The sequence below is a fragment of the Dasypus novemcinctus genome, chromosome 14 (assembly GCF_030445035.2).
Source record: "Dasypus novemcinctus isolate mDasNov1 chromosome 14, mDasNov1.1.hap2, whole genome shotgun sequence".
NCBI classification, from domain to species: Eukaryota; Metazoa; Chordata; class Mammalia; order Cingulata; family Dasypodidae; genus Dasypus; species Dasypus novemcinctus.
In genome coordinates this window covers 83,884,067-83,903,226 of record NC_080686.1, presented here as the reverse complement: position 1 = coordinate 83,903,226, position 19,160 = coordinate 83,884,067, and the positions used below count along the sequence as shown (strand labels likewise).

At 40.0% G+C, this 19,160-nt stretch overlaps 1 protein-coding gene across 3 annotated transcripts in view; it reads right to left on the bottom strand.

Annotated features, from left to right (window-relative positions):
• The window catches only part of COL14A1 (collagen type XIV alpha 1 chain), a 202,674-nt gene that overhangs the window by 126,223 nt on the left and 57,291 nt on the right, over positions 1 to 19,160 (bottom strand). For all 3 annotated transcript variants that reach the window (XM_004480742.5, XM_004480745.5, XM_004480744.5), the window contains exons 9-14: positions 17,466 to 17,627; positions 15,098 to 15,249; positions 13,899 to 14,028; positions 12,343 to 12,488; positions 9,294 to 9,423; positions 6,054 to 6,193 (exon numbers count right to left, since the gene is read on the bottom strand). In XM_004480742.5, coding sequence (XP_004480799.1) covers positions 6,054 to 6,193; positions 9,294 to 9,423; positions 12,343 to 12,488; positions 13,899 to 14,028; positions 15,098 to 15,249; positions 17,466 to 17,627 — 860 coding nt within the window. The remainder of the gene's footprint in view (positions 1 to 6,053; positions 6,194 to 9,293; positions 9,424 to 12,342; positions 12,489 to 13,898; positions 14,029 to 15,097; positions 15,250 to 17,465; positions 17,628 to 19,160) is intronic.

The following is a 19,160-nucleotide window of genomic DNA, read 5'->3' as shown; positions in this document are numbered from 1 at the left end:
AAATAAGTTAAAATCAATATTTCTTAGTTACAACAAGAAATTAAAAGTAGAAATATATATATAATCTGTTTTTGCTTTCTAGACTGCTCAAGCAAATACCATGAAATGAATTGGGTTAAACCATGGGAATTAATCACTTGCGACTTTGAGGCCAGGAAAATGTCCAAATCAAGACATCATAAGTGTGATGCTTTCTCCCCAAACACTGTGGCATTCTGGACTGGTTACCGGTGAACCTTGGCTCCTCTGTCACATGGCAAAGCACATGGTAGCACCTCCGGGCCTCTTCCTTCTCTTCTGGACTCTGTTTCAGCTTCTTGCTTCCTGTGGCTTTCTCTCTGTGTGCCTGAATTTCATTCCACTTATAAGAATCCCAGTAATTGGATTAAGACCGATTCTGATTAAGGTGGGTATAGCAGTTTGATATTATTTGTGAATTCTGAAAAGAAATATAGATTATGTTTGTAAACTGGTCTGTTCCTCTGGTCATGATAACCCTTTGATTATATTAGATTCAGCTGAGATGTCAGATTAAATTATGTTAAGATTAGGGCGTTGATTCAACGATGTCATTGGAGTGCGACTCAGCATTGAATCCCAGCCCCCTCAGCTTGATAAAACAGATTCTCACACAGAAGTAGACACAGAGGCAGATACATCCGAAGAGAGAGTGCTCCATAGGCACGACCCCAGGAAGAGAGACGAGCCTGATAGTTCAAGCTGACCTTGTGAAGAGAATAGAGCAGCTGAGGCCGGAAAGAAATGAGCCCAGAGAAGAGTCTTATGCCAGCCTACAGCTGAGATCAGAAAAAGCTAGGACCATGGAGCCTTAAGAGGAAAAGGAAGGCTGAACCCTCGCAGACATTGCCCATCTTGTGTCAACAAGTGGCAACAGACTTTGGGTGAGAAAGTACCTTTTATGGTAACTTGAGTTGGATTCTTTAGGGCCTTGTGACTGTAAGCTTCTCCCCCAATAAATACCCTTTATAAAAGCCAAGAGAGTTCTGGCACCCCTTTGGCTGACTAATACAGTGGGTCACACCTTAACTGAAGTAACCTCATCAAAAGGTCCTACTCACACACCACAGGAATGGATTAGATTTAAGAACAGATTTTTCTGGGACACATGCTGCTTCAAACCATGACATAATCTTTTAAAGATCCAGCTTATTAAAGCATCCTTTTTGGCACTGAACAAACTATATTTTATATGATTGCAGCATTGATTATTTTATTTTATCAAATGAAAACCATTAGCTATCATTTATTTATATTATAATTGTAATTATGTTTTTAAAAATAGCTCTGGAACTGATTTTCTTTGGTAGCATTTTTAATGTAGGAAAAGAATCTGGGAAAATGGTAATAAATTACCATGATCTCATGCTTATGCAACTATTTTGAGAATAATTATTGAAACCATCTAGTTAGAAACTAAAGTACAGCCTGATTCGGGGAGGGACAAGGAAAGCGTCCTTGCTGAGGAGTGAGGGACTTGGGCTCTGCTCTGGGCTCTGCAGCTGAGTCATCAATGCCGGGAACTGGGTTTGCCTCTTGGAAATCAGAAGTGCAGCCTCTGCACTTATAAAACTCACATGGCAACAGTTAACGCACCATCATGTGCATATATTTCCCCCAAGTCCTTTCACGATGTAGGCTCTCTGAGATGGCTCCTGTCCATACTTTGACAAGTTTTGCTTTGACAGCACATGGTTCTGTAGGGACTGCATGAGATGCTAATATGTAAAGTGCTCGGAAGAGCACCTGTCTCATGATAAACACTCAACAGGTACTAGCAGCTGCACCATCCCAACTACCCCACCCCCAGCACCATCACCTTCATCATCACAGACATTGTTTAAATATCCTGTTTTATTTTTTCTCCTTGATCTCCAAAGAGTTAAGATAGGGGTTAATGCAGAAAATGGACACAAAGAGGGAAAGAAAGAGGAGGAGGAAAAGACAGAAAAGGTGGGAGAAAGGGGGGAGGAAGGGTGTGAAACAGAGAAATAGTAATTAAATTAAATAGTAATTTAAAAAGCTTATTCCAACCAATCACAAGTTACATACTAAATAGATTTTAGATGAGACATTTTAAAATTCATTCCAGAAAGTTTGGGGACCAAATATCCTAAAAGGCCAATTGTTATATTATCTATAAGTAGAAGCTTAAATTAATTAAAAGTAAAGGAAAATATCTTAACAGCATATATTCCAAAATTAAGTAAAGTAATACTTCACTTAAATGAAAGACACTTATCCAGCAACTTCAATCTCAAGTACATGGTTAAATATTAAGAAGGAAGAAAACACACACACACACACACTCACACACACCTGCCAAAATGGCTGTTATAAAATTTATTCATTGTTCTTGCATTTTACTCAAACATAATTTTCTCAGATCTTCACTAATAACCCATGCACTCATATTTTAAGTTCAGTTTCATCAAACACAGTTTGCTAATTGTCTGGTACAATATAAATTAGAAGTAGAAATTGTTAAAGACATCTCCAAGATTGGAAAAACTCTACAAAAAGCACACAAATGTTATCAACAGCTATATTAGATTAGGGCCATATTTTGTAAAGAAAAATTGCTCAAAATACCGTAACCAGCCACAACAGTCTCAAACATTATTTACTACATTATATAATTACCTTTCCAAATAGAACTATTATGTATAAAAGAAAGCTTATTTTGTTTTATTAAAAATTACCTGCTTCATGAGATCTAAAGCCACTCTCAATTAGAGGCAGTGTGGGAATCACCATCCCAGAATCCTCAGGATTGGGAATGAACGATGAACTAGAGTAGTCTTACTGTTATTCTACTATAGACTTATTGTGATTCTAGTAATGGAAGAGCTTTTATTATTGATGTGGAGGCAGTGGCCACTGGAGGTTCTGAGGGGAGGGAGAGGGGAAAACAGGTGTACTATGGGGGCATTTTCAGGACGTTGAAATTGTCCTGAATGATGTTGCAATAATGGAAGAAGGTCATTATATATTTTGTCATATCTTACAAAACTGTGTGGGAGAGTATAAACTATAATGTAAACTATAATCCATGCTTAGTGGCAGCACTCCAATGTGTGTTCATCAATGGTAACAAATGTACCACACTAAGGAAGAATGCTGTTAATGTGGGAAAGTATGGAAGGGGTAGGGAGTGGGACATATGGGAATCTCCTATATTTTTTAATGTAACATTTATGTAATCCAAGGTATTTTTTTTTAATTTTAAAAAGTATTTTAAAAAGTTATTACTCAGGAAGGTTGCTCTATCATAAACAAATATTTATAGGTGAATTTAGTTGTGTTATTTTGGTTTTTAATGAGCCAACATTTTGTCAAATTGGTAAGTTTCACATAAAACTAGAAATTCCTGGTGTCTTTTCAAGAATCAGAACATCTGGATGCGCTGGGCCTAGCTCTCTCTGAAGCAGCCATCTGCAGATACTGACTCTGGATGCCTCTTGGATAGACATGTACTCCCCAGAACATCAGTCCCTGCTCTGCCCTGGAGTGCCAGTCACTGAAGCCAAGTGTCATTTATCATTGGTCTTGAATTACTGTCTGTCTTAGAGCAGAGAATTTCTTTTGTATCCATGTCCCAAAATACAAAATATAGTCTAAATTAGCCTCATGTTTCAAGAAAAACAGGAGAAAGTGTATTTCTTTGCAGATGTGACTGTTCTTACATGTGGATTGACCCATTTTATTCATTTACATTGTCTACTAGATGAATTTGTAACCCTTGGGAAAATAGTTAATTTATTATGGTGACTGTGGTAGATTGAAACATGTAATTCAACAAAAGACATGTTTTTAATCTTAATCCTCATTCTTGTGGGTATGAACCCATTTGTAAACAGGACCTTTTGAAGATGTTATTATGAGCTAAGCTATGGCCTAATTGAAACAGGATGGATCTTAATCCATATGACCAGATGCCTTATAAAGAGAGGAAATTTAGAAGTAGTCAGTCAGTAGAAACCAGAAACTGGAGGAAGTCAGAAGATGCAGAAGCCAGACATCAGAGAAAGCCACAGGAGGAGACCATGAGATGGAGGCAGAGATGAAAGTCAAGGAAACTAAGGACTGTGGGGAGCCATCACCAGCATGCTATAGATCCCGAGAGAACGTATGCTCTTGCTGAGGCCTTGACTTGAACTTCTGGCCTCTAAAACCATGAACCAATAAATTCTGGTTGTTTAAGCCAAACCAATGTGTGGTATTTGTCATAGCAGCTCTGGCATATTAAGATAGTGATATAGACTGTAACTCACTGTTTATACATTTCAATCTTTTACTACTCCAGGCTTCTATCTTTAAAAACAAAGTGTTGGGAAACAGATGTGACTCAAATGATTGAGCTCTTGCCTGCCACATGGGAGGTCCCTGGTTCAGTTCCTGGTGCCTCCTAAAGAAGACAGCAAGCTGGTGCATCAAGCAGGCATGGCAAGCTGACACAACAAGAGACAAAGGAAGAAAAACATGGTGAGAGATACAACAAAGCAGGGAGCCAAGGTTCCTGGTGCCTCCTAAAGAGGATGAGTAAGACAGCAAGCTGCCACGGCAGGCAAGCACGGCAAACTGATGTAACAAGATGATGCAACAAGAACACAAGAAGAAAAACACGATGAGAGACAACAAAGCAGGGAACAGAAGTGGCTCAAGGGATTAGGCTCCTCCCTCCCATAGCTGAGGTCCTGGGTTCGGTTCCCGGTGCCTCCTAAAGAAACAAGGACAAACAGACACATCCAGTGCAAACTACGAGGAGGTGAAGAGAAAAAATTAAATAAGATAAATCTTTGAAACAAAACAAAACTTTTAGTCTAAATTGTCCCAGTCTCATCAAAAATGTTTTCCCTCAGGATTTATGAAGGTTAATGACAGGTGTCCATTTGTACAGTTTTTCTGTATAATCAGCAAATATGCAGCTATTGTCCATCTGTTACCCAATTTCCTAAATGACAGAACATTCTATAAAATACTACTTGAAAGTAGTAGTAGGAAAAAGTTTGTCTTTATATATGAAACTGCTTTATTTGATCAGAAAATAGAAATGATGTAATGCAACATGGTTCCCTCTTTGTGTTAGCTTCTTGGACCAAGATTAAGAAAAAAATAAAACAATTTTACTATCTATCCTGCTAAAACATATTTCCAAGGAAATAACTTCAAAAATATTTGTCACCATATGCAAGATACTAGTCTTCATTTATTTTCACAAATTCTATGATTTAAAAGTATTTTCCTACACAAGACTGGAATTATTCATTTCTCAAGTTAATCTCATCTAAGCTTATGGAGGGTCTTTTAGATGTCAACTTGCCCCAAAACAGAGAGATAACCTAGATAATATGGACATTATTTCTAGCCTAATATTTCTATAAAGATATATATTTCCCCACCTCTGTCCCACTGTGGCAGATTGTATTTTCCAAAGACGACTACATCACTAGTACATCTCCCATCCCACATGTCCCTCTTGTCATGTGACTAACGAGCCTCCCACCAGGGGTGAGATCTGTGCTCCTCCCCACCTTGAATCCAGGCTAAGCCTTGCAGCCTCTTCCATCCTCTCCTACCAATGGAGATGGTCAAGGTGATAGCAGGTGACTTCTGAGTCTAGGTCAGTAAAGGTGATATGGCTTCCACCTAGACACATGTTCTGGGACTCCTGGGCCACCATCTAAAAAGTCAGCTCCCCTGAAATTGCCATGCTAGAGAGATCATGTGTAGAGCCTTCCTAGAGATAAAGAAAGCTGCTCCTGCCCCCACCTGTTTCAGTCTTCCCAGATCAGACACCAGATTTGTGAATAAACAGCCCTTCAGGACGTCTCCAGCTCTGACCACTCTGATTACAACCTTATGAGGGTGCCAAGTCAGAACTGTACCGTTTTGTCCAATCCTCTCCCCTTTTTCTGTAACTGTGAGCAATAATAAATGATTAACATGGTTTTAAATGATTAACATGTGTTTTGGGATGACATATAACTAATATGCAACTACCCAGACAATATAGTTCATGTTTCACAACTTGCCTCATTGATTTCAGTCTCATCTTCATTGTTATATACAATCCGATAACCAACGACCTTCCTTGAAGTTGGTTCCCAGGTTACTCGAGCACTGTTCGAGCCAATATTGGAGATTCTCAAGTTTGCTGGTGGACTTAAAGGCACTTTACAGTAATAGAATAGAAAAGAAATAAAGAATTTAAATAACATACATGTTAAAAGCCAAGAAACAACATCCTAACTGCTGAACTATTTACACATGAAAAGTAATCACCCAGAAAATAACTTCTAATCCTAAAAAACCAGCGGATTGTCTCACAAAAATTCAATAATGTGCTTTCATTAGAGAAAACAGAATCCCTTTGTAGAGAATGAATAGGAGTAATAAGTTACACATGCTTTGAAAAATATAAGATTTAGGCACATGTTCCATGTCTTTCCTTCTCTAGTTGGTGCTATTATCAAGTCCAATGTAAAAAACAAAACCATTGCATCAAAAACCAGGACAGGGGAGCAGATGTAGCTCTGTGGTTGAGCACCTGCTTCCCAGGTACAAGGTCCCAGGTTCAATCCCCAGTACCTCCTAAAATAAAATTTAAAAAAGCAGGGTACCTGAAATAAGTCTTAGCCACCTCCCCCTTATCTGCTCTTCCTTCATTCTTTCCCTTTGAATAAGTGGAAACTCTGTTCTTCCCACTGCTCATCCTGGCTTCCTCTTCCTCTCCCAGCACAGCTCCAATCTACCATCCATTCCTTCAGCATGTATCCACAATCTGACCACTTCTCTTTACCCTCACTGCTACCTTCTTGGGGAAAGACAGTATCACTCCTTGGCCTGGATTTTTGCAATGACCTCCCAGCTGAGCTCTCTGCTTGCATTTCCCACGGGCTACAGCTATTCTCTAATGAGCAGCTCAAGTGATCCTATAAAAATGTAAATCAGGCCCTCACAGTCAACCCACGTCCTTACAATTGTGTGCATGGCTCCACACACCTGGCCCGCTGCCTCTCACGGCCAGGCTCCTACCACTCTCCTCTTGGCTGGCATCTTTCTGGTCCTGATCAAGCACACTCCAGCACACGGCTCTTGCACTTGCCTTCCCCTCAGCCATGAATGCTCCTCCCCAGCAGGCCGAATGGCTGGTCTCCTCACTGCTCTTAAGATTTCCAAACTTTACATGACCTACTTGGTGAGGCTTTCCGTGATCACCTAATTTAAAATCATTCTCCCATGCCAACCCTATCTCCTGTCCCTGTTTATCTTTTTTTTTTCACTGCACCTGTACTGCTTTACTGTCCTTTTCCCCAATATAGTATAGTCTCAGGGGATTGGGGGATTAGGTTTAATTTTGTTCCCAGTTTTATCCCTAATATAGCAAATACTCAATAAATATTTGTTGGATAAATTACAGTGGTTTTGTCAGACTAAAGAAACACTTTATTACTGCTTTAAAGTTATCTAAAGAGGTGCTGGTATTTCTTCAGATTCTTAACTGTGGATTCTATAGTCTTTGGACAATTCTTCAAGGACTTCCTTCTGATTCAACAGATTAAAAATTACCTTGGAGTAATGTGAATTTGGGGACCCTGTGAGTATGAAAGAAGTTTGGACTTTGAGAGTAGCATGAGTTTTTGCACATTTATAGTAATAATATCCGCTAACACCCTTTGAGTACTTTCCATGTGTCTAACACGTAATGTGTTAACTTATTAAATCCTTACATTAGACTTCAAGGTTAAAATTACAATTATCCCTTTTATACAGATGAGGAAATTGAAGCTCAGAGAGATTAGGTAACTTGGCCAAGGGCACACAGTTATTAGGAGCAGAAGTACAGTTAGAGTTCAACCCAGGCAATTTACTCCAAATTCTGCAATGTTAACCAGTATTCTCGTTTTCTCTCTCCTTTCCTCTCTCTCTCCTCTTCCCTATCTCTCTCCCTTCCTCCATCTTATCCCCCCCCACACACATCCCTCCATACATAAAACACAAACTCAAATAGTTCCGGTGGTAGAGTCAGAAAAGCAAATGCCAATTAACAGCCATAGCCACAACGTCTGATAGCTGATTCTTTTCATTAACCAAAGGCCAATTATTTCATTATTTCAAAACACACTGATTCCTTGACAATAACAGGCCTGTAGGACTTAGTGACCTTCCTAATACTTAAAGGGCTAGAGAGAAAAGAATTATTTTTATACTATGCATGCTTAGCTTATTTCATAAAATATCAGGACTTCTCTACATCTACATAGACTTGCCAATAAAATTTTTACTCTTTTTTAAAGAAAAATAATGGCCTCAGATGAAAAGGACAGCAAAGATTTATAGAAAAAAAGTTCATACATTTTGATATAAGGAGTGGCAAAAAACAAATATTGACTATGTGATAAATGTTCTCACACATACAACTGCATTTAATCTTACACCAACCCTGCAATGTAAGATTACTGTTCCTCCTTTCATAGACTTTAAAAAGCTACGTAACTTGGGAAGCGGATTTGGCTTAATGGATAGAGCATCCAGCTACCACATGGGAGGCCCAGGGTTCAAACCCAGGGCCTCCTGACCTGTGTGATGAGCTGGCCCATGTGCAGTGCTGATGTGCACTAGTAGGGCTGTGCCACGCAGGGGTGTTGCCCCTGTGGGGGAGCCCCAAGCACAAAAAGCGCGCCCTGTAAGGAGAGCCGCCCTGTGTGAAAAAAATGCAGCCTGCCCAGGAATGGTGCCACACAACAAGAGCTGACACAACAAGATGACGCAACAAAAAGAGACGGATTCCTGGTGCCGCTGACAAGAATGCAAGCAGACACAGAAGAACACACAGTGATGGACAGACACAGAGAACAGACAACTCGGGGGGTGGGGGAAGAAGGGGAGAGAAATAAATTTTAAAAATCTTTAAATAAAAAAGTTACATAACTTGACTGTTGCCACCGGGCTAAAATATGACTGAGCTGGGATTCCAATCTTAGTTGCTCTGGCTCCAAAGCCCATGTTCTTTCCTCTAAATTTTATTCTAGCATTTAGATTTAGGCAATGACAATGGTGGAGTCATCTAGAGGACACTAAAGTTCCATATTGCTCATAATAACGCAAAACCCACAGATGCACATTTATATCACCTAAATAAAATACATATTTTCTTAAGTTACAATTTGTTCCTATGAGGTTTCAACCTAAATCATTATTTCCAATTTAACAATCTCACATGGATTTGGGCTGTTATTACTGCAATTCATCTGAATGACTGTATTGCTCACATGTTGTTTCTTGTCCTGTAACAGGATCACTGGCCTCTTCTCCAAACATGGCGTAAACTGTCACTGTGTATTCCGTATTGGGCAACAATCCACTCAATTCAATATCTGTGTGGGTCTCTCCAATTTTCATCTGAAAAGAACACACTGTTATCAGACCATTCACCAACGTGCATTATTAATGCTGAACAGAATGAAACTGAATAAAGGTGAGGCTTTGTGGAAGGTGAGACACCATGTGTCCTCACAGCCCCTTCATCAAACAGGCTTCAGTTATAATGTTTTCATTGTTTTGTGTCCTTTTATATTAAGAACAGATACCAGTGAGAAGCAGATTTGGCCCAACTGACAGAGTATCTGTCTATCATATGGGAGGTCCAGAGTTCAAACCCAGGGCCTCCTGACCCGTATGGTGATCTGGCGCATGTGCAATGTTGATGTGCACAAGGAGCGCCATGGCATGCAGGGGTGTCCCCCGTGTAGGGAAACCCCATGTGCAAGGATTGCACCCTGCAAGGAGAGCCGCCCCATGCGAGAAATGCACAGCCTGCCCAGTAGTGGCGCTGCACACACAGAGCTGACACAGCAAGATGACGCAACAAAAAGTGACAAAGATTCCCAGTGCCGCTGACAAGAATGCAAGTGGACACACAGGAACACACAGTGAATGGATACAGAGAGCAGACAATGGGGGGGGGGGGAAGGAGGAGAGGAGAGAAATTAAAAAAATCAAATTAAAAAGAAAGAAAGAACAGATACTAGGGAACCATATAAAAATGAACCTACCCTTGCATGCTGTCTTAGGATAACTCTTTACACCTGGGCAAATGGCAATTGTCACTAGAATACCAGTGTCAAGTAAATGGTACCCAGAATAGTGTAGATGGAATTGAATCAGAAATGTATCTAGAAAGAGTGCAAGCTCCAGGCCAGTATGCTGGAGGCAGGGCCATGTAGGCATCTGTCACAACTCAGCTAATTCTAACCAGTCCCCTGGCTGGATGCCCGGTTTCTGCTTTAAGCCTGATGGAGCTGAGCCAGTTTTGCTGTCCCATTCAACAAGCACGTCTGTCCAATTGGATAGTAAGTCCCTTTCAGTATTCAGAAGAGACAAACCAATTTGACATCCAGCTTGGCAATGAGTTTTTTGATTCAAGTGAATTAAATAAATGCAAAGAATTCAAATCTATGAGGTACATTTGTCTGCCTCTCAAGTAAGTAAAAAAAAATTAATTTGATGTATTTTGGGGGAAAAGTCAATCATGAACTGTATATAGCAATTATATAAAATTTTCTAGAGCCATATGGTAACACCTAATATAAATAATAATTTGCATAGCCCTTGAAGAAAAACTCCATTTCTAGGAATTTATCCTAAGAAATAATCAGACAACCATGCAAAGATATATGTTCAGGAATGTTCATGAAAGCATTATTTATACAGCAAACTATCTACATGCCTAATAACATAGGATTAACTAAACATGTCATGGTACAAACCAACAATGGAATACTATGTGGACATTAAAAATAAGTACAGGGAAACAAATGTGACTCAACCAATTGGGCTCCCATCTACCACATAGGAGGTCCAGGCTTCAATGCCCAGGGCCTCCTGGTGAAGGCAAGCTGGCCCACATGGTGCCAGCCCATGCCAGAATGCGGCCCTGCGCAGGTATGCTGCCCTGCCTGAGAACACTGCCTAGCATGGGAAAGCCGACCTGCGCAGGAGTGCTGGCCAACACTGGGAGCTGGTGCAGCAAGATGACACAACAAGAGACGCAGAGGAGAGAAAATATGAAGACGTAGCAGAATAGGGAGTTGGGGTGGCACAAGAGAGTAATCGCCTCTCTCCTACTCCCGGGATTGGTTCCCAGAGCCAGCTAATGAGAATACAAGTGGACACAAAAGAACACACAGCAAATGGACACAGAAAGCAGACAACAGGGGGAATGGGGGGGTGGGAGGGAGAAATAAATAAAATAAATCTTAAAAAAAATTTTTAAAGTATACAGAATATTATTTAACCATATAGAAAGTTATTCAGGATAAGCTAAGTGAAACAGAAAGCTATACAACAGTTTGTAGAGTAAAAACTCCAATTGAATGTTAAAAATGCATTGAAAAGGAAAGTGGATGCGGCTCAAATGATTGGGCTCCCGTCTACCACATGGGGGTTTCTGGGTTTGGTTCCCAGGGCCTCCTGGTGAAGAGAGCTGGCCTGCACAGAGAGCTGGTCACGGCAAGCTGACGCAAGAAGATGATGCAACAAAAAAAGAGACACAGAGGAAAAGACAATGAGAGAAACCAGGGAGCTGAAGTGGCTCAAGCAATTGAGTGCCTCTCTCCCATGTCAGAAGGTCCCAGGATTTGTTCCTGGTGCCTCATAAAGAGAAGACGAGAAGACAAGCAGACACAGAACACGCAGCAAATGGACACAGAGAGCGGACAGTGAACATGAGTGGCAAGTGGGGGAGAATAAATAAATAAAATAAATCTTAAAAAAAAAAGAGCATTAAAAAAGCTGTTAACCAAGTGTTCTAGGTGGTAGCACTACAAGTGATTTTTTCCTTTTTGCTTCTCTGAATTTTCTAAATTTTATAGAGTAATTTTTTTATCCCCGCCCCCTGCAGCTTTTTACGTGCTGTCTGCTGTCTGTGTCCATTCGCTGTGTGTTCTTCTGTGTCTGTATTTATTTATTTATTCCCCCTTCCCCTTGTGGCTTGCTTGCTGTCCGCTCTCTGTGTCCATTCACCACGCGTTCTGCATTTTTGCTTGTCTCCCTTTTTGTTGCATCACCTTGCTGAGTTGGCTCTCCGCGGTGCTTGCGGGCTGGTGGCACACCATGGCACCTGGGTCGGCAGCTCTCCTCAGCATGCAGAGGAGCCTGCCTTCACAGGAGGCCCCGGGACATGAACCCAGGGCCTCCCATATGGTAGACAGGAGCCCAACTGATTGAGCCACAGCCGCTTCCCTACAATAAATTTTTATAGTGAAAATATTTTAAGGAAGCCAAGGATTCTAGGATTCTAGTAGGCAGTAGGAGTCTTACCTCTTTCTCATCCCCAGCCAGCCCCTCTGTGAGAGGAGCATAGAGGATTAGGTAACCTGATGCCCCAGCCACTGCATTCCACTTGACCCGAAGACTGTTCTCAGTCACATCATAAAGTTCAAGGTCAGAAGCTATAGGTAAAGCAACTGCAAGAGGAGATTTTTAAAAATGTTCAGCCATTTATAAACATGCTTGCATTTCAAGGTATCTATATATTAGTATCTCTAAAGTGAACATGGCTATTTTTCAGCTAATTTGTACTCTTAAATCTGCTCACATAAACCATGTATGCCCCTTCTGGAGGGTAGACATAGTGAATGCTTGGGGAAAAGGAACATCTTCTAGTTTCCTCATATCCCAGGCAGTGATGGGCACGTTTCTCTGGTAGCCATTTAAGGGCATGTAGACTATTCTACTGTCATTTTATGCCCATGATGAAGCACAGAGTGTGGTAGGTAGCAGACATTTAAAAAGTGGTTGTTGGGTCATTTAATAAACGACTGAATGGGTGACTGAAAGAACAAACATGTGCATGAATAAATACTCACTGACAGTCAAATCATGACTAAGTCAGTAGCAATAGGGTATGGGAAAATGGACTGGAAATAAGACTGGTCAGATTTATGTAGCAGGGATGAAGGAATTGAGAATAAATTGCAAGTTCCTGGCTTAAAGGTTGCCAATGAAAAAGAATGAAACATTACAATTTCCAGATATAATCTGAAGCCCTCTGTAATCTGGCTCTGCCTACTTTTCTAACCAGAATATCATAAATTAAGGTGTCTGCTTAAACTTGCAGCTCCCTGTATATACTTTTTTTGGAGTGCTTATAGCACTTTATTGCACTCATCCATTTGCATGTCCTTAGTTTACATCCCTTCTTACCAGACTAAAGCATTGTTGAGGATTGAGATTGTGTCTAAAATATTTCTGCAAATTTGGGGTATTAACACCAGCCTCACAGATTGTTGCCAGGGATACACCCAACAATGTATACAGAGCAATTATCATATTACTACTATCGTATTACTGGCTCATGTCATGCATTCAAGTAATGTTTACTGTTATTAGTGTTGCTTGCATTGTTACAGTTTTATCAGAGGCAGAGTTTTTCTTTTGTACAGTGCCTAGCACATCGCAGTAACTCAATTAACAGTTCCCATGATTAAATGAGTGGGTGATCATGAGGTTTTAAGATGATCTCTTCCCTGCTTCTCTGAGTGTATGTGTGTATGTGTGTGTTATGCATGCATCATATATGTTATCATGCCCACCTGATAATTACTTGTTTAATAAATAAATTAATGTATTTTACACCCTTCACCATAGAGGCTGCTCTCTACTACACATACCAGAATTTTATAATATCCCTTTCCATTTGTAGCACCTGAAAAACCCCTGCAGTAGCCTGGAACTGTATACACAGAGCAAGGTAACTATTTCCTATGTATTTGCTTCAATGTGTCTATCAGTGCAACCTCCGTAGAATTCCAATTTAGGAAAGGCCTCTAGACAAGGTTGTACAGAGTTAGAATTAGGTAGAATTAAATGCATACGTGTAGTTTCGGTTCCCCGGAGGCCTTCACTAGCAGTCTGGGCATATATTGCAAAGACTGCTATCTGATATTCAGTTAAGGACATCAAGTTTTTCAGCACTGTAGAAGATGCTCGTCCATCCACCACCACCTGTTTAAAGAAGAGTTCAAGAAATGACAGTATGGAATATCCCACATGCAGAATTGAAATCAAGAAACAAAACTATCTCCAGCAAGAATAGTTCATGAAATATTTTCTTACTTGTGCCACAACCTGTTTTCCACCATGGTGTCAATTCTCCCTGAAGTGATGTACCTTTTACAGAATGAATCCAAAAGTCCCTTAATTCATAGCTAATGGAAATTATCTCATTCCCCAATTAAGTATTATTCTATTTACATCCATTAAAAATATACACATGTGATCTTTTTCCATGGAGGTTTGGAAATCATTTTAAACACTTACTAGTCATGAAAAAAGTAGGACCTTTGGAAGCACTATGAATTTCTTTTTTTAGTCCAGAGCATCAAAAATTCTATGATCTACTTCTACAACACTTAAAAGTAAAACATACAGGATAAAATTGTAAAACATTCTGAGGTTAACCAGAGATTAGCGCAACAAAAAGAAGGTGTTCTATCACCTTCTAACATATTCCCTGTGCAGCTCTGTATCAGTGGTAAGAAATGAGAGGGGTCTAATCATCTGACAATAGGCGTTCTCTCCTGTGTCGGCCAACCTGTGAAAAAGGCTGGCTACAACGGCTTTACTATGACTTCTCCACAAACATCCAGGAAACTGCAATCCCTAGAGAGCTACATGATAAGTCTCCATAACTTGGAACACACAGATTTCATTCTGGCTGAAGGAACAAACCACTCCCAAAGTAAAAAGGATGCATGAATAGCAAAAGGTGACCCTGGCCTGATACTTCTTACTTTCAAACTCATTAATGTCAAAATGGCAAATTGAGCTGTGTTAGAAATGAAGACCCTGATTAGTTTTGAGGGTATTTGATGGAAGGGTGGGAAGAGGTGTAAGTAGTATAGCCCAGAGAGACAGGAGAACAATATGGACACATGGCCATGTTTCCATCACATCGTTACAAATGTTTGCAGCAGAATAAGGTCTTTTATATAGGATTTCTGTCTTGTTCTCTCTACTCTAGAAGCCTTAAGAGAAAGGAAAGAATGGATTGAAAATATGGTCTCTTTATTACCTCCTCCGGTTTTCCACCCCTGGTAGGATAATAAACGACTCTGTAGTTTTCCACTTCCCCTGGGGCATGAGTCCAGTTAACCATAAAGCTCCTGGCAGTGACTTCAGAAGTAATCAACTCTGTAGGTGGCCCAATGCTGGCAAGAGCTGAGGCTAAATTAAAGAAACACATAAAATAAACCTCTTTCCCTAAGTTATTTCTTATGAACCTAGGAAATTTCATTATTCAGAAATGATTACTGATATTGTGTTGCTTCTACAATTGTCATATATATATAATTAATTCAATCCCTGCATTCATCCACTCAAACATTTAAATATCTATTAGCTACCAGGAACTACGTTAGGTTCTGAAGATAAAAGATTAAATAAGACTTAGTTCCTGACCTCAAGGAACTTCCTTATGTTAAAGATATTGTTATAATATAAACCAACATTGATTGAGGGTGAGCGTATCTAAAGGCACTCTTCAAAGTTCTAGAGAAGTATTACGTCATTTAATTCTCAATAGTCACTATTATTATTCCATTTTGTATGTGAAAAAAACAAAACATGGTGAAGTTAATAACATCCTTGCCCAAGGTTTCACGATCAGTAGCAGAGCTGCAATCTTAACACCAAAACCTGTGTTTTTAAGCATCATACTACACATAGCCTATATAATGAGAACTGTGATGCAACAAATAGAAATATCTCAAAGTGAAAAAAGAAGAAAAATGAGCTATCATAATACTGAATGCTCTCTGAGAGCTAGACACTAAGTACTTTTGTGTATTATAGATATGTTAAAGCAAATAACTCTATAAAGATTTGGGTCAGATATATATTACCATCAATCACATGCAAAGTTTTCTCTGGGGAAAGCTGGGCTCTAAAGAATTCTCACTCTGAAGCTCAGGGAAATTTGTTCAGCATCTTATTGCTTGGCTGCCCAACCCAGTCTCAAAAGATCTGGTCTAGGGAAAGGAGAATGATGGAAGAAAGAAGGATATATAGTCAAACAGAACTATTTAGTGCTCCTAGATACAACTGAGGTAGGAAATAAAGCCAAACTCTTAAGGAGGTCACCTGGATAATACCCTAGTCTCAGATCATATTCCTATAAGCCACAAGCCATCTGGAGAGAAAAAGGCATCATGAGGAGCAAGTGGATTCTTAAAATTCCACGATGAGAGCGGATGTGGCTCAAGTACTTGAGTGCCTGCTTCCCACATGGGAGGTACAGGGTTTGGTTCCCAGTGCCTCCTAAAAAAAAGCAAACAAACAAACAAACAAACAAAAAACAAGCAAACAGATGAAAAAATCAACTCAGGAGAGCTGATGTGGCTCAGTGGTTGAACGCCAGCATCCCACATAAGAGGTCCCAGGTTCAATTCCTGACTAAGTACCTAAAGGAAAAAAATTCCATGATGGTGTAGACCAGGTGTAGTTCAGTGGTTGAGTGGCTGCCTCACATGTACAAGGTCCTGGGTTCAGTGCCCAGGACCTCCTAAAAAAAAAATTCCATGATGGCTTCCATTTCTAGGGCATCATCTCAGAGAAATGGTAAGTGATGTTCATGCAAAAACCTGTACACAAATGCCCATTGCAGCTTCATTTGTAATAGGCAACAACTGGAAACAATACAGATGCCCTTCAGTGGGTGAATGGTTAAACAGATGATGCTACATCTATACCATGGACACACAGTAACAAAAAAGAACAAAATGTTGATACACACAACAACTTGGATACATCTCCAAGGAATCACCCTGAGGAGATAAAGCCCATCTCAAAAGGTTATATACTGCATGATTCCAATTACATAATATTACTGAAATGAAAAAAAGAAACTTTTAGAAGAGTTGAACAGGTTAGTGGTTGCCAGGGATTAGGGAGAAAATGGGAATAGGAAGAACATGTGAGTGTTTACAAAAGAGCAACATGAAGGAGTGAGGGAAATGGTCTGTATCTTGACTGTATCCATCCCCATATTTTGGCTGAGATACTGTTCTATAGTTTTGTGAGATGTTACCAGTGGGAAAACTTTGTAAGGATACATGGTATCTCTCTATATTATTTTTTACAACTGTAGATAAATTTACAATTGCCTTAAAATTAAAAGCTTAATTAAAAATAACAAACCATGATGCTGTAAATAAAATGACATGGAGAAAATCATCAAACGGGTAACATATCCCTCCCTCTTCTCCGTAAAGCCTGCCAATATACTCCCTTTTCTATTCTGATGATTCAGGACTTGGGGAAATAAAGGACTCTATTTAGAAAACCAACATGAAGACACCAAGAATTTTCAGAATCCACAACAGACTTTTGTATAGGGTAACATCACCATCCACAGAACCACTGTTGCCTGTTTTTGGTTTTACCTTTCATTTCTTTGTCCTGTTCTTCCACTCTGGAGCAGACGGTCCTTGTCAGGCTCTCCACAACAGTATGCATCAGGTCAAATTCGGCGACATTGTATACATGAGTGCTGTCGGGTTCTGAGGCGATCTCCTGCAGTTCATTCACATCTGCATTTTTCACCCCTTGCATTGGGACAACAGAAAGGATCCCATGACATTTATGCTTTGTTTGAAAGAGCAACTCTAGTGGACCTGACCTGAGCCAGTCAGTCTCCACTACAAATCAAAGCATCTGCTGCTACTTTAAAGAGGCAAGGGTCAGGTTGGATTATTTTTAAAAAGTCACGATAATGATCACTTTTAAATGATTAGATCTTAATTTTGTTCAGTACATCTTTTTAAAAATTTATTTAATTGCCTTTCTTTTAAAGATACATAGACCCCAAAAATATTACATTAAAAAATATAAGGCAGCGGACTTGGCCCAGTGGTTAGGGCATCCGTCTACCACATGGGAGGTCCGTGGTTCAAACTCCGGGCCTCCTTGACCCATGTGCAGCTGGCCCATGGGCAGTGCTGATGCGTGCAAGGAGTGCCCTGCCACGCAGGTGTGTCCCCGCGTAGGGGAGACTCACACGCAAGGAGTGCGCCCCATAAGGAGAGCTGCCCAGGGCAAAAGAAAGTGCAGCCTGCCCAGGAACGGTGCCACACACATGGAGAGCTGACACAACAAGATGACGCAACAAAAAGAAACACAGATTCCTGTGCCGCTGACAACAACAGAAGCAGACAAAGAAGACACAGCAAATAGACACAGAGAACAGACAACGGGGGCGGAGGGACGGGGAAGGGAAGAGAAATAAAGAAATAAATCTTTAAAAAATATATATATAAGAAGTTCCCATGTACCCTACACCCCACCTCACTCCTCCCACATCAACAACCTCTTTCATCATTGTGGCACATTCATTGCATTTGGTGAATAAATTTTGGAGCACTGCTGTACCACATGGATTATAGTTTACATTGTAGTTTACATTCTCCCCAGGTATATTCAGTGGGTTATGGCAGGATATATAATGTCCTGCATCTGTCCCTGCAATATCATTTAGGACAACTCCAAGTCCCAAAAAATGCCCCACATCACATCTCTTCTTCCCTCTCCCTGCCCTTAGCAACTACCATGGCCACTGTCCCCATATCAATGATACAATATCTTCAATTGCTAGAGTCACAATAGTTTTGTAGTAGAATACCATTAAGTTCATTTAATCCATATTTTATTCCTCCATCCTGTAGACCCTGTTCAGTACATCTCGAGAGGAAGATGATGATGTATTTAATTTCTGTTGTGCATAAATATTGCAGAAGCAATAGTAATTAAACACCAGTGTTCTAAACTACCAACGCTTCAGGTTTAAATTTCCACCAAGTAAGTACACTTAAATTAAGATACTAGAATAAATATTATTTTTATATGTGTATATGTGTATGAATGAATGTGTCTGTGTGTGTTTCCAGTATTAATCCAAAGAAAAAGTTTGGGGAAAAAATTTGTTTATATACTCATTTATTCAATTTCCCATCTTGTAACCACTGCTATTTTGCTAATACAAACAGGGAAGCTCTTTGGTTTTCACAATCTTTATTGAATTCCACTACAGGTCAAGCACAATGCTGAGTGTTTCGAATAAACCAGGGAATAAAGTAAAATAG